Source organism: Onychomys torridus, chromosome 7, assembly GCF_903995425.1.
Source record: "Onychomys torridus chromosome 7, mOncTor1.1, whole genome shotgun sequence".
NCBI classification, from domain to species: domain Eukaryota; kingdom Metazoa; phylum Chordata; class Mammalia; order Rodentia; family Cricetidae; genus Onychomys; species Onychomys torridus.
The window spans coordinates 50397105-50412146 of record NC_050449.1 but is presented as its reverse complement, the minus strand read 5'-3'; the positions used below and the strand labels follow the sequence as shown (position 1 = coordinate 50412146).

The following is a 15042-nucleotide window of genomic DNA, read 5'->3' as shown; positions in this document are numbered from 1 at the left end:
CAGCACTCAGAAGGCAGAGGCAGGCAGAATTTTGTGAGTTCAAGGCCAGTCTGGTCTACATAGTGAGTTGTAGGTCAGCCAGAGCTACATAAAGAGTCCCTGTCTCAAAAAACCAAAAACTAAAAAATTAAAATAGGTAATTAATTTTATTCATTTAACCTAACCATAATACTATAAAAAAGGAAAAATCATAAATTTCATTTTACAAAAAAATTATATAAATATATAAATATATAAATATATATATATATATATATGGTTATGTGTACACAATATAGCTACACACACACACACACACACACACACACACACACACACACACACATACACACATATGTAGAAGACCCATATTACCATATAGGCCCTCATATCTAAAACATGAGATGGAAATCCATTAAGGAAGATACCCAATGTTGACCTTTGGCCTCCAGATGCATGCATATGCATCCATATCTACACATACACAGAGTCACCAGAGCCAAACATGTTGGTGCACATCTGTAGACCCAATACAAGATAAACCCAAGTTTGATTCTCATTCCCCCAGCAAAAAAGGAGGGTAGGGAAGGAAAGCTAAGTGTGTATGTCAGTGGGTAGAGTGCTTGCCTAGCATGCACAGTGGCCAGACTTAGATTTTGACCCCTGGCACTGCATGAAACCATGAAGCGGAGTTGAGGCGGGAGTGCCGAAAATTCAAGGTCAAGGCTGGCATAGTCTCAGTGGCCTTCAATCCCAGCAGAGGCAGACAGATCTCCGCAAGTTCAAGGCCAATCTGGTCTATATAGTGAGCTCCAGGACAGCAGAGCTACATAGATCCTGTCTCAAAGAAACAACAACAGAAAAATTGTATCTGCTTTAAAAAAATTCTAGCACTGGGGCTGGAGAGATGGCTCAGAGGTTAAGGACACTGACTGTTCTTCCAGAAGTCCTGAGTTCAAGTCCCAGCAACCACATGGTAGCTCACAACCATCTGTAATAAGACCTGGGCTCCTTTTTCTGTCCTCAGGCACACATGCAAACAGAATACTGTATACATAATAAATAAATAAATCTTAAAAAAAAAAAAAATCTAGCATTTTGGGCCAGAAAGATGGCTCAGCAGTTGAGAGCACTGGCTGCTCTTTCTGAATACCTAGGTTCAATTCCCAGCACCAACATGGCAGCTCACAACTGTCTGCAACTACAACTCCAGTGAATCTGGCACCTTCACACTGACATACATGTGGGCAAAATACCAATGTACATAAAGATAAAGAAAATCTTTAAAAGAAAGTTAAAAAAAATCTAGCACTGCAATTCATTTAAAATATTTTTTATTACATACATACTTTTATCATATATATATGATATATATATATATATATATATATATATATATATATATATATATATATATATATATAAAATGTATTTATTGGGGGGGGCATGTGTGCCATGGTACATATGTGGAAATCAGAGAACACTTTATGGGAGCTGGTTCTCTACTACCATATGAGTTCTGGGGATTGAACTCATGTCCTCAGACTTTGGCAGCAATTGCCTTAAGCCACTGAGCCATCACATCAGCTCTTGACTCATTTATTAAAAAAGAAATTTGTAGCTAGGCAATGGTGGCACACGCCTTTAATCCCAGCACTCGGGAGGCAGAGGCAGGTGGATCTCTGTGAGTTCGAGGCCAGCCTGGTCTATAGACAGAGATCCAGGACAGGCACCAAAACTACACAGAGAAACCGTCTTGAAAAACCAAAAAAAAAGAAAGAAATTTGTAGACAGGAAAATTGTTTCTTTCCGAAATATGTGGGAGTTTATTTGTAGTTTTAAAGTTGTTATTATTTTTTAAATTATGTGCATATATTTATGTCTCTTTGGGGATAGTACATGTGAGTATACATGCTCATGGAGTCCAAAAGAGGACGTTGGATCGATCACCTGGAGTTACAGGTGGTTCCCAGTCCTACCCTCTGTAAGAGCAATCCACGCTTAGCTGCCAAACCATCTCTTGAGCACCTAACTTTGTAAAACTTTATGTGTGTATGTGTGACTGTATGTCTGTATGCCCACCATGTGCATGCAGGTGCCTGTGGAGGTCACAACAGAGTCGAAATCCCCACAACTTGACTCCTTATGAGCTGTCATGTGAGTGCTGGGAGTCAAATCTGGTACTCTTCAGAACAGCAAGTGCTCTTAAACAATGAGCTATCTCTCCACCACCACTACCACCACCACCACCACCACCTCAGGCTATCCTGATTCTCTTGTTTTGTGACACAGGGTCTCAGGCAGTCCAGGCTGTCAATTCCTAATTTTCCTGCCTTAACTTTCCAAATGCTGGGATAACAGGTATGCATTCTATCATAGTCTAAGGCTCTCTTTAATCAAATTCACAGGACTAACTAGAGTACATATTCTTACAATCTACAGCATATTCAACCACCCATAAAATCATTTTCTAAATAAATGTAAGAAGTGGTTTTATAATTCCCAAAGAAATATGACCAGGAGACATACTATTATATATGATCAAACCAGCTCCTCACTTAAAGATATCAGGAAATATTTATTTTAAACATATCAGGGGTTGGGGATTTAGCTCAGTGGTAGAGCACCAAGGCCCTGGGTTCAATCCTCAGCTCAGAAAAAAAAAAAAAAAAAAAAGACTCTCAAACAGGCTAGGGATGGGGGTGAAGGCATATAATCCCAGAGACTTGGGAAGCTGAGACTTGATTGAAAATTCAAGGCTTTGCCTGGGCAGAAAAGCTAGTTCAAGGTCAGCCTGCAGAAATGTTCCTTAACATAAGGAACACTATTGTATTTATATAGCAAATCTGACCTAAATACAGGAAAGAGCTTAGATAGGCAAATGCCTAAACCTGTAGTCAGTGGGGCTCTCTCACTGGGTGAGAGTCAAAGCAGAGTTTCTTCCTGTCTGATCAAAAAGCCATTTACACCTTGTAAGAGCAGATGCTTCCACGAACTCCACTGGATGTGCTGACCCGTGTAAGCAGGCTCTGCTTAACCACTACTTCTGAACAGAACTACCAGCTTTGTTCTCAGAACTAATGAACTCAAAGGGAGTTCATTCAAGATTGGACCTAGAACCCTTTGAAAGTTTTTCCATGGGGAGATTTTCTGTTGAAGAGAATGGTGAGGTCAGTTTGTCCAATGAGAGAGGTCCTGCCGGGCGGTGGTGGCACATGCCTTTAATCCCAGCACTCGGGAGGCAGAGGCAGGTGGATCTCTGTGAGTTCGAGGCCAGCCTGGGCTACAGAGTGAGTTCCAGGAAAAGCACAAAGCTGCACAGAGAAACCCTTTCTCGAAAAACAAACAAAAAAGTGAGGTCCTAACAAAGTGGAAAGCAGAGTGGGGCCACAGGACCTGGAATATACTTTCTGAACGGAGTGAAAACTAACTGGTTAATTCTAAACACCATCTTCTACTTTCATAGCTGAAGAGGAGCTTTGCTTCTGAAGGAATCTTGCACCAGGGCTTTTCCTTACCTCCCTGACTAGGACAAAATCTAAGCTCCCTCTGTCTTCCAGCCTCCTCTCCCTAACTCTCCACTTCTATCTTGTACTTGAGCCATGCTGAACCTGCTTGATTCTCCATCAAGTCCCACCCTGCTCTAGGGGAATGCTGCTCCTTAACATCTAACTCTGAGGACCTGCTTTCTTCCTGGTCTGCCTTAGCCCAGCTCCACCCTCCTCTGTGAAATCTGCTCTTCCTTTGCCCCTAAACTCTAGGTACCCTTCTTGCACTAAAGCAATTATTTCACCCTGCTCTACACACTGTGGGGTTATTTCTCACTGGAGAGCACAACCCTCAAGGTCTTGTCTACCTCTATAACCCACATCTCAGAGGCGCAGCATGAGGTTTATCTCCTGATAGGGGCTCTAAAATTTCTTGAAGTAAATGAACCCATTAGCATTTTATCTCTGGGAAGGTCTAAACCGTAGAAAAATCACACTGGTTTTCTCAGAAGAAGGAACATATTCAAATACCAAGAACTGCAGTTCCTGGTAAGACCTTTCAGAAAATGGCATTACCAACAGCAACTGGAAACTCAGCAGAATGTTCAAGTGCTAAAAGGGGTGAAATGGGCCAAGATTTGAACAGTCATGCCATAAGTAAGGAAGTAAGGGGAAGGTGGAAGAGATATCTAAATCTTAATAATCACAAGCAACCTTTTTCTTAAGAATCGCATATATTTACATTGTGGACCTGGGATATATGCACACAGCAAAGAGATTCAAATCTACCTGGATTCCAACTCCATCCAATAGGGACCCACCCCACAAAGTCTGAGCCAACATTCCAGACAGGAGTGTTGAGCTGTTTCCAGTGAGGTGGGTTTGCAAAGTGCACTCTGAAGTAAGGTCACCTATTGCTATCAACACTGTCCTCTTCCCCAGACTTTTGTGGGCTGTTCTTTTTAGTTGTCCATGAGGTTCTCAGGGCTGTGGGAAGGACTCTTCAACTTCGGAGTAGAGAGGTGCTCCAGCTCATAGTGCCCATTCTCAGAAGCCTTGTGTGTGAGTTTATCCTTCATGTCCTCCTGGCTCTTCTTGTGCTCAATAATCTGTTGGAGCTGGTGCCCAGCATATTCTGGCTTGGTGGTCAGTGGGCCAGCTGGCACGGCTACACCGAGAATATCTGACACCATGTAGGGGCGCAGCCAGCCCACCAAGGGAGTACTCCCAGGGCTATAGTGGGTCTGTTTATGGTAGAAAAGAAGTCCATCTACCTAAAGGAGGAAAAACCAGGAATCACAATGACTGTGAGCCACATATTTCCAAAACAGCTCTACAGAGGCAGTTCTTGTGGGTTGTTTCTTTAGGGGGTGGAACAAGGTCTCTCTATTATGTAGCACATCTATCCTGCTACGTAGACCAGGCTGGCCTTGTACTCACGAGATCCACCAGTCTCTGCTTTCTAAGTGATAGTATTAAAGGAGTGTGCAACCACGCCCAGCCAGTTTTTCTCAGCCAATTTCTCTTTTTTTATTCTAAGCCACTGCCAGTAGGAAAAATTCCTTGTTTCTCATATGAAGTTTCTTAAAGAAAGGGCTGGGGCTAGAGATGGTAGTATACACCTATAACCCAGGTTGAAGCAGGGAGGATCTCAAGATTAACCAGACTGAGCTATATTGTGAAACCTTGTCCAAATGAAGAGGAAGAACGAGATTTAAAAATAAAAAAACAAAAACAAAAACAAACAAACAAACACTTTTCCATTTCCAGAATGCTTTCTACCCACTGTTTTACTTTCTCCCCCACCCAGAGGTATTTGAGAGATGGGTTTTTAACATAGAAAGTTCTAGGCACCTCTGTAAAGATGCGAAGTATGGACTCAATAGCAAAGCTGAGCTCCTCATCTGGGATGAAAGCAAGAGATCTGGGTAGCCCACCAAGGCACCAGACTGAGCACAGGAACAGTCCTAAACCTCCCCCTAGACTGTTTGGAGCCATATTCTGGGAAACTCGGTTTTCTAAACGGGAAAACCTCCTACAGCCCCACACTTTCTCTTCTGTGATTCAGTGACTCACTCCTTAAAAAGCATTTCTTGCCACTGAGATATAGGAGTTATAAATAAAGATAGTGTTCTTACCACCTTCTTAATTGGCTCCCAGAAATGAAGCAACTTAGTCTTTGCCATTTCCTTATCCAGGAAGCTGTGATCCTTTACAAAATTAAATAAATACACTTCAAGCAAAACTTGACCTGACTAGGCAGAATTTTAAAAGGGATGAGGGGCAAAGAAAACTTTGCTTGTTAAGAGAAGAGAGAGTAACTGTAGGTTCTGAAGATGACAAAAGACTATCCCAGACTCAGGAGTTCCTGGGGACAGGAGGTTGTCAGCGCTGACACACAGCAAGTATGGACAAAGTAAATGAGCTGGCCTACTACCATGTCACTCCCTAGTTAGTAAACATGTTATCCCAGGAACCATCTGTGCTTTAACCAAAAAGGATCAGAGGTTCAAGCATCTGTTGGGGTCAGTCAACCACATATGCCGTGTGTCTTTACTTTACAACCTGCCATGGCAGACAAACAAGGCACACAATGATGATCTAGGATGGAGGAATCCTTGGCTCTTCTCTAGGCCTGTTTCCCAGGGTGCAGGGACTACTGAATTCTGGTGTTCTGACTTTAGTAGAGGTGAAGTTGAGGCTCTGGAGGGCAGCAAAGACATTATTTCCTTAGAATTAATTTTCAGCCCTGTTTTGATGCTTAGACACAGCAAAGTCAGAGGATCTCTTAAGATTTCATGTATCCCAGTCTCTTTGTAGCCTATAATCACATCAGAGCAACAGACAATAGTTTCATTACCTCAAAAGGGAAATCCATAGACAGCACCTTACACAGGCTCTCAGGGGTACACGGGAAATTCTTTAGCCCCACAAATTTAAACTGAAATATAAATGAGAATGAAGAGTTAGTACATGTTTCAGATGATACTGGCTCTAGTGATTGAAGAGCTTTATCTGATAAGGATTTCTTCCCAGAACTCAGGAAACTGAGGAAAATCACCATAAGTTTGGAGTTCAAGGTCAACCTAAGCTATCAACCCTGTCTTTAAAAAGGGGGTGGGGTTGGGAGAGGAAATAGAAAGAAATTCAAATGCTCAGACCCCACTTCCAGCACTCTTAAAAACAGTCTAGAAGTATATGTTTCACCAAGTCCCAGGTACCACTCAAAGAGGTCTAAGCTATCTGATTTACATAGCAAGCTTCAGGCCAGCTTGGGCTATCCAATGGGATCCTGTCTCCAAAAATGCTAATAGGTTGTTGTATAATAGTTTTCTCAAGATTGAAACATTCTATGCCGCAGGGAAGCTCCTTAAGGGAAGCTCCTTAAGCAGGTAAACAACATAGCTTCAGGAAGTCTCTGAAGTTGACCAGATTCACTAGGCCATATCCAACCCTGCCAGAGTAAACAATAAAAGAAGAGCATCTCTTTCAGAACAAAGGTGCAAATACTCTGCAAAGAAGGCTCTGAGACCAGACAGCTGCCTGAAAGAAGCAGAAACCAGCTGAGATGCCTGGGAGTGGTTTAGAAAAGAGTCACTTGGATAGGACAGTCTCCAACCTGTTGAGCTACCCGCGGGTGCTCATATTTCTCAGCTTTTGTGAGCTGTCACCCATGCTGGGGTGGGCTTTGGTGATGCAGTCGTCTTTGAATCATTTCTGTTCCTGTAAGTAACCCCTTACCCATATTCCTATAACTAACCCCAAAAGAACTCATTGGTTTACCATGTTGGGCTTTGGGGGAGTATTGTAGTTTGTTCTAGTGTGGGTCTCTATCTAGGATGAGTAAATGTGTGTTGTATCTCCCCAAGAAAAGTTTTGCCACACAACATGGGTATAGCTCAGTGGTAGAATGCTTGCTGAGAATGCATAAGGCCCAGGGTAATTGAACATACACACAAAGCATTTTATACTAAGCATCATTTTTATACCCACATCATCACATAAGGATTAAGTTATGAGGAGCTACATATGTGTTGTGTGTGTATAATTTGGTTTTTACAATAACTCTTGATAGTATCCTATATTTTTAGAGATGGGATCTCACTCTATAACTATATTGTCCAGGCTAACGTCAAAATTGAGCTCCTCCTCCCCGGCCTCCTGTGTGTTAGGATTACAAGCATGTACTACCTCTCCTGGCGTATCAGTGCCATTGGCAGATAAAGAAACTAAAGCAAGTGAGGCTATTATCCTAATAATTACCATTATTATGTTTAATGGTGCTAGGGATTGAACCTAGGTCTTTACACATTCTAAACAAGTTCTATAAACTGAGTCACACCTCTAGCTAGCCCTTACACTAGTAATTATTAAACTCACAAACAGAATTCAGATCTGGGTGTCTATTAAGCTCATAGTCTTCCCATTGTCCTAACTATAATATGCTGCCTTAAAAGATAAACTCGGGCTGGAGAGATAGCTCAGAGGTTAAGAGCACCGACTGCTCTTCCAGAGGTCCTGAGTTCAATTCCCAGCAACCACATGGTGGCTCACAACCATCTGTAATGAGATCTGGCGCCCTCTTTGTATACATAATAAATAAATAAATCTTTAAAAAAAAAAAAGATAAACTCATTAATCAAGAGTGGTAGCTCTGGGGCTGGAGGGATAGTTCAGTGGTTAAGAGCACTGGCTACTCTTCCAAAGGACCTAGCTTTGATTTCTAGCAGCCACATGGTGGTTCCCGACCACTTTGAGGAGACCCAATGCCTTCTTCTGGCCTTTGTGGGTCCAGGCAATGTAGACATATAGGTAGGCAAACACATATATACATAAAATACAAAATAATTTTGGGCCATGCATGGTGGCACACACCTTTAGTCCCAGCACTCAGGAGTCAGAGGCAGGTGAATCTCTGTGAGTCTGAGACCAGCCTGGTCTGTAAGACAGCTAGGACTATGTACAGAAACCTTGTTTAAAAAGAAAGAGAGGAGAGGGGGAGAAAGAAGGACAGAAGGAAGGATGGAAGGAAAGGAGGGAGGGAAGGAGAGAGGGAGGGAGAAAGGAAGGGAGGGAGAGAGAAAGAGGAGGAAGAAAAGGGAATTGAGGCTCATGCTTATAATCCTAGTACTTGGAAAGCTGAGGCAGGAAGATCAGGAGTATAAGGTCATAGCTACATGACCAGTTCAAGGCCAGCTTAAGCCATATGAAACCTTGTCTCAGAACCAAACAATAATAGTAAAAAAGAACTCTGTAATCCTAACAACAGCCTTACAGGATTAATCTTGGTTTTCTCTCCAAGTCCTTCTTCTTCTGGTAACTTTGAGTGCATCCAGTAGAATCGGAAATCAGTCTGCCACAGAGAAGGTTGAGTAAAAAGATAAAATACTGTTCATCTCAAACTCTTACATGAATGAAACTTCTCATTCTAATAGCCATGTGACTTAGAAAGACCTAAGCCCTGCTGTTGCTATCCCCATTTCCATTTATAACCATTAATTTATCAAAATTTTCAAGATTTTAACTGTATGTGGAGTATGTTTCAGAAGGCAAGATGGATCAATGGCTAAGAGTGCCTGCCATGCAAACCTGTAACCTGAATTTGATCTTTATAACCCATACTTGGAAGATGAAAACCTTCACCCAAAAGATACCCTTGACATCCATGTACTTGCCTTCACTCAAACACATCACACACAGACAATGATGATTAACACAATTCTAAAATATATTTCCATTGTTTATATTATACAAAGTATTATATTACATAAAAGCATTTTCATACAAATATATGTTGTAGAGATTTTTTTCTTTTAAAATTTAGGAAAGCTCCCAGTCATAATGGCTCAAACCTGCATAAATCCCAACATTTATGAGACAGAGGCGGATCATCCTTGACTACATAGTGAAGTCAGCCTATAATACATAAGTAGAAAGACCATAAGTTGGAGGCTATCCTGGACTATATAGCAAGTTCTTATATTTATTTATTTAGGTTTGGTGGGTTTTTTTTTTTTGTTTGTTTGTTTGTTTGTTTGTTTGTTTTTGAGATAAGATCTCTCTGTCTCTCCTCAATATATATATATATATATATATATATATATATATATTTATATTTATATTTATATTTATATTTATATTTATATATTTATATATCCAAATGTCTTGGAATTTTCTGTGTAGACCAGGCTAACCTCAAACTAACAGAGATCTGCTTGCTTGCCTCTATAAACTCACAGAGATCTGTTTGCCTCCCTGGGTGCTGGAATCAAAGGCATGTGCCACCAGGTCCAGCCAATACCTGTAATCTAATTAATGAATTTCACACCTCTCTTTGTTTGTTTTGGTTTGTTTTTCTTACTTATTTATATTTTATGCATGAGTACTCTACATATATACCTTCATGTCAGAAGAGGGCACCAGATCTTATAATAGGTGGTTGTGAGCCACCATGTGAGTGCTGGGAATTGAACTCAGGATCTCTGGAAAAGCAGCCAGTGCTCTTAACTGCTGAGCCATCTCTCTGGCCCTTGGTTTGGTTTTTCAAGAGTGTCCTGAAACTTGCTCTATAGATCAGGCTAGCCTCGAATTCAGAAATTCTGTTTCTGCCTCCACAGTGCTGGGATCAAAGGTATGCACCACCACTGTCCAGCAATCATCAGTCCCTTACATAGGGTGAGCTAGCTTGCTTCAAACAATAAAACACAATCTTCACTCTGATATAGTGGGTCATGACTGTAACCCCAGCATTTGAAAAGCTACAGCAAGATTGCCCACAAGATTTAGGCCAACCTGGGCTACATAGTTAGTTCTAAGCCAGCTTCAGCTACAGAATGAGACTCTATCTTCCTTTTTTTGGAGCTGAGGATAGAACCCAGGGCCTTGTGCTTACTAGGCAAGGTCTATCACTGAGCTAAATCCCCAACCCCAAGACTCTAACTTTAAATAAACAAATACATAAATAGATGGGCCATGGTGTCACACACCTTTAAACCCAGCACTTGGGAGGAAGAGGCATGTATATCTCTATGAATCTGAGGCTAGCCTGGTGTTACAGAGCAAGTTCCAGGACAAACCAGAGCTACATAGAGTAACCCTGTCTGGAAAAACAAACAAATAAATAGATGAATGAATGAATGAATGAATAAGTAAACCACCCACGCTCTAGAAACTATATTATCATTATTGCTATTTTAAATGTTAAGGACTCTGAGAATCAGAAAGGTGAAGTCACTTGCCTGGTTGAACAAAGAAAATATTGTGAGACCTAGATTCCTTCATTCCAAAGCACATTAATACTAACTCCCTTGCTTCATTTTAATCTGGCTATTAAAAAAACACTACACTGCTGAATTTTTTCCTAAGTACTTGATTCTCTGAATTATTAATGTGCATCCTTCTATGAGACACTCCTTGTTCTTTTACTTTGCTTTTGGAAATTTGAAACGATAAAAGTAATTTTCTTTTCTTCTGTGTTTTTGTTGAGACAGGGTATTGTATAGCTCAAGCTGGCCTCAAACTTGATATCTATCAGAGGATGGCCTTGAACTTCTGATCCTCTGGGAAGGCTATAGGCATGGACCAGTATGAGGTATGGGGACTGAGCCTAGAGTTTTGTGTATAGTAGGTAAGCATTCTACCAACTGAGCTGCATCCTTAGCCCCTTGATTTGTTGTTTTGTTGACACAGGAATGGTTTTGCTATGTAGCTCAGGCTGGGCTTGAAATTCATGACATTCTTCCTGCTTCAGCTTGTACTGAAGGGATCACAGGCATGAGCTACCATGCTGAACTTGCCTTTTCCTTATAGTATAATTATATATGTGGAAATATATATGTGGTTTTAATTACCAAATCTGTAAGCTGTAAATATATGTGGTGAGTATCCTTTAACAAAACTAAAGAGAGGGCTGGCCGGTAGTGGCGCACGCCTTTAATCCCAACACTTGGGAGGCAGAGGCAGGTGGATCTCTGAGTTTGAAGCCAGCCTGGTCTAGAGAGCAAGTTCCAGGACAGCCAGGGCAACACAAAGAACACCTTGTCTCGAAAAACCTAAAGCAAACAAACAAAAATAAAAAAATTTAAAAACTAAAGGGAAACATGAACCAGGAATGATGATAAAAAACCTATAATCCTAACCTCCTAGGGAGATTGAGACAGGAGGAGGATCATAGGTTTGTGGGTAGCCTAGGCTACAAAATGACTTCTTGTCTCAAAAACAAAGCTGGGTGTGGGCTACTTAATGAGCTCCAGGCTAGCACCCATGGCTAGATAGTAAGATTCTATCTCAAACAAACTGAACCACCACTAGCTGGCATTTCCTGAAATCCACCATAAGGTAATAGGTATAAAGAAACAGTCTAACAGGCTATCCCAGTGTGGTGGTGCAGGCTTTTGATCCCAACACTCAGGAGGCAGAGGCAGGTACATCTCTGAGTTTCACGCCAGCCAGAGCTACACAGTAAGACCTTGTCTCAAAAAAGAGAAAGCGAGAGAGAGAGAGAGAGAGAGAGAGAGAGAGAGAGAGAGAGAGAGAGAAAAAACAAACAGACAGACAGTCAGTCAGTCAATCTGGAGCTAGGCATAGCGGTTCATGCCTTAGTCTCTTCCTAGAGCAAGCTTTGAGATTTGAGGCTCTGTATCATATCAAGGATGACCTGGCATTTTCGGGGTCAGGATGTGGTGGGTGAAGGAGGGAAGGAACAGGAATTTATTTGATGGTGCTGTCTGCATAAGACGGCACACTTCTTTATTTATTATTTTTTTTTGCCAGGGGAGAGCGCGAACGCAGTCCCCCACGACCACAAATTCTGCAGTCGAGTTTCCCGAGTGGCACACTTCTTACCCTTCAATCATTACTACAACAATCCTCTCATCCTCTGGAGAGATGCAAGGGGGCAGCCACAGCTGCTAAGAGCCCCAGCCTGCACCTCTGCTGTTTCTTCTTCCTTAAAAACTGCTATATTTCCTTTAGTTCCTCACACTTATTTTTAAAACTAAGCTAATTCAAACACCCTCAAAGATGCAGGGAGCATTAGATAATGTTCTTGATTACCACATCCTGTATCTACCAAGAAGTTGGTCACGTACCAAACCCACATGCTGAACCACCTTCCCGGGAGGAAAGAAGACAGGAAAGACATGAGGAGATTATCAATCCTTACCTGACAGTCATAAAAAGGGTGTCCCCTCCAGCACATCACATCCAAGACATAGTAGGTCTGGTTCACCTCACTGTAAATGCAGTCCAGAATGGTGTAGTCTACAGATACAAGGAAGAAAGTCAACACAGAACCTCAACTTCCAGCCAGCGTTCCATCCTCCATGATGAAAGGAGCCTAGTCTTAAGAGGCTCAAGTCAAACAATCCATAGGGCTTATGGCAACTGTCAGTGCTAAAGATGACAGATTCATCAAGGAGAGTTCTGCGTAGCACTTTCTAGCTACTCGGCATAGCTGAAGGATGTTATGAAGTAAGACAGTATGAGAAATCACACTTTAGCAAGTGGGAATTCTAAACAAGTTGGGACATTTTTTACTTTTAGAGAAGCTCAGGTTTTAGTTTAGCTTTGTTTTTTTTTTTTTTTTTTTTAAGACAAGCTAGCCTGGAATTCACTATGGACTCAAAGATGACTTTGAACTCCTGATCTTCTCGTTTCTATCTCCCAAGTGCTAAGATTATAAGCAGGTACCATCAAACCAGTATTTTATTGTTTTAAGACAGGACTTGACTTTGTAGCCCAGACTGGCCTCAAACTTAGGGCAGTCCTACTGTCCTTGACTTCCTGAATGCTGGGATCATGAGCACCCGCCACTACCCTAGGCTATTTTTATTTTATGTGTATGTAAAAGGTTTTGCTCTGTTACCCAAGCGTGCATTAGCCTTCCAAGGGACTGGACACAGCTGAATCTGGCTTACCTGTTACATTCTTACTGTAAGTGCTGTGCTGTGGGAGGAATATCAAGTATAACATGTCACTTGCTTCAAGGAAATAGATATAAGATGATCATAGAAATAATTTATATATGTTACACAACATCAACTATGAACAACATGAGTTCTAGGAGAAAACTGGAATAAAGGAGGTAGGCTACAGTGTCCCTTGCCTGTATTCCTGAACTTGGCAGGCTGAGGCAAGAGGATCAGGAATCTTTCTTTCTGTTTTTGTTTTGCTTTTGTTTGTGTGTGTGTGTGTGTGTGTGGTTTTTTGAGACAGGGTTTCTTTGTGTAGCCCTGGCTGTCCTGGAACTCACTCTGTAGACCAAGCTGGCCTCCAACTCAGTGATCTGCCTGCCTCTGCCTCCTGACTGCTGGAATTTAAGATGTGTGCCCACACACCTGGTGAGAATCAGGAATTTAAAGTCATCCTTAGTACATGACCAACCTGATCCCTACATAAATCTGTCTGAAAAAAAAAAAAAAAAAAAAGCTAGTCTTACTACAAAACACAGAAGAAATTGTCAATTAGCCTGAGAAAGGTGAGAACAGAACAGGGTTTGGGCCTCAGCCTTGCCAGTGCCTCTCAAAACAATACATTATTTAATCCTTATAACCTAGTCCATTTACTGAAGCCAGGTAAGCTAAGGTAGGAAAATGACAAAGTAGAAAGGGAACTGGACTGGGAAACCCCAGAAACAGCTCACTGTGTTGTTACACTTGACATTCTGTCAGGGGTCTTTATGGAAAAAACTGTGCATGTCATTTTGTAATAAAGGGCCTAAGCATGATGACCATTCAGAAATGTACTATCTGGTGGGCCTCACAGGATGCATGTATCATGCAGCTGAGGAGACCTGACCCTGAAAGGAGAATGCTTTCCAAGTGGGTCATTAAAACAACTAACCAAGGGTCTGTTTTGCACATGCACACAGTAAAGTTGTGGCGTTGCTCTGATGGAGAGGCCTCAGGAGAGGGTTTCTCCCTATCTCCTAAAGCCCAAGTCCTTCGCCTATGGATTTCCAGCATTAACCAGGGGGCAAGACTAGGAATGGAGATGTGGCCTTGTCCTTGGAGAGTAATTGGGATCAACAAGAACAAACCATCAGCAGCTGGCCCTGAGACTATCAGAATCAATGACAGCCGGGACATGGTGGCACATGCTTTTAATCCCAGCACTCAGGAGGCAGAGGCAAGCCAATCTCTGTGAGTTCAGGGACAGCCAAGTCTACACAGAGAAACTCTGTCTTGAAAAACTGAAAAAAATAAAAAAGTTCATATTTTATAGAAAATCACCTAGGATTTTTACAAATGTAAACTCTGCCTGATTCTGATTCTATACAATAAGTAGGGGAGCTACCTCACCTGCATCTAAGGGCAAAAGCATCAGACAACTTGACCCAGGGAGCATCCATGAAAGCTAAAGAGGCCTTTCCTGTTAACTTCAAAGGGTCAAGGTGAAAGGAAGAAGTTTGTGACTATCCACAGCCTGGGATATAAATAACAGAGGTGCAAAGATGGGCCAACAGAGCCTCCTGTTCTAGATGGACAACCTCAAGATTACCAGGGCCAACATGCCCTTCCACTAATTTCTGTCTGCCTAGAACTAGAGGAACGAGGCCCTAGACCAGTACAGTGTA

At 41.8% G+C, this 15042-nt stretch overlaps 1 protein-coding gene and 1 non-coding gene across 3 annotated transcripts in view; both read right to left on the bottom strand.

Annotated features, from left to right (window-relative positions):
- Positions 1 to 3300: 3300 nt before the first annotated feature.
- Positions 3301 to 15042, bottom strand: part of Snupn (snurportin 1) — a 37283-nt gene continuing 25541 nt past the window's right edge. For both annotated transcript variants that reach the window (XM_036193703.1, XM_036193704.1), the window contains exons 6-9: positions 12631 to 12728; positions 8743 to 8820; positions 6328 to 6408; positions 3301 to 4741 (exon numbers count right to left, since the gene is read on the bottom strand). In XM_036193703.1, the coding sequence (XP_036049596.1) occupies positions 4430 to 4741; positions 6328 to 6408; positions 8743 to 8820; positions 12631 to 12728 (569 nt within the window). In that variant the 3' untranslated portion in view covers positions 3301 to 4429. The remainder of the gene's footprint in view (positions 4742 to 6327; positions 6409 to 8742; positions 8821 to 12630; positions 12729 to 15042) is intronic.
- LOC118588172 lies at positions 12237 to 12407 on the bottom strand. The gene has a single exon (XR_004945563.1). It is a non-coding gene; the product is annotated as a U1 spliceosomal RNA (small nuclear RNA).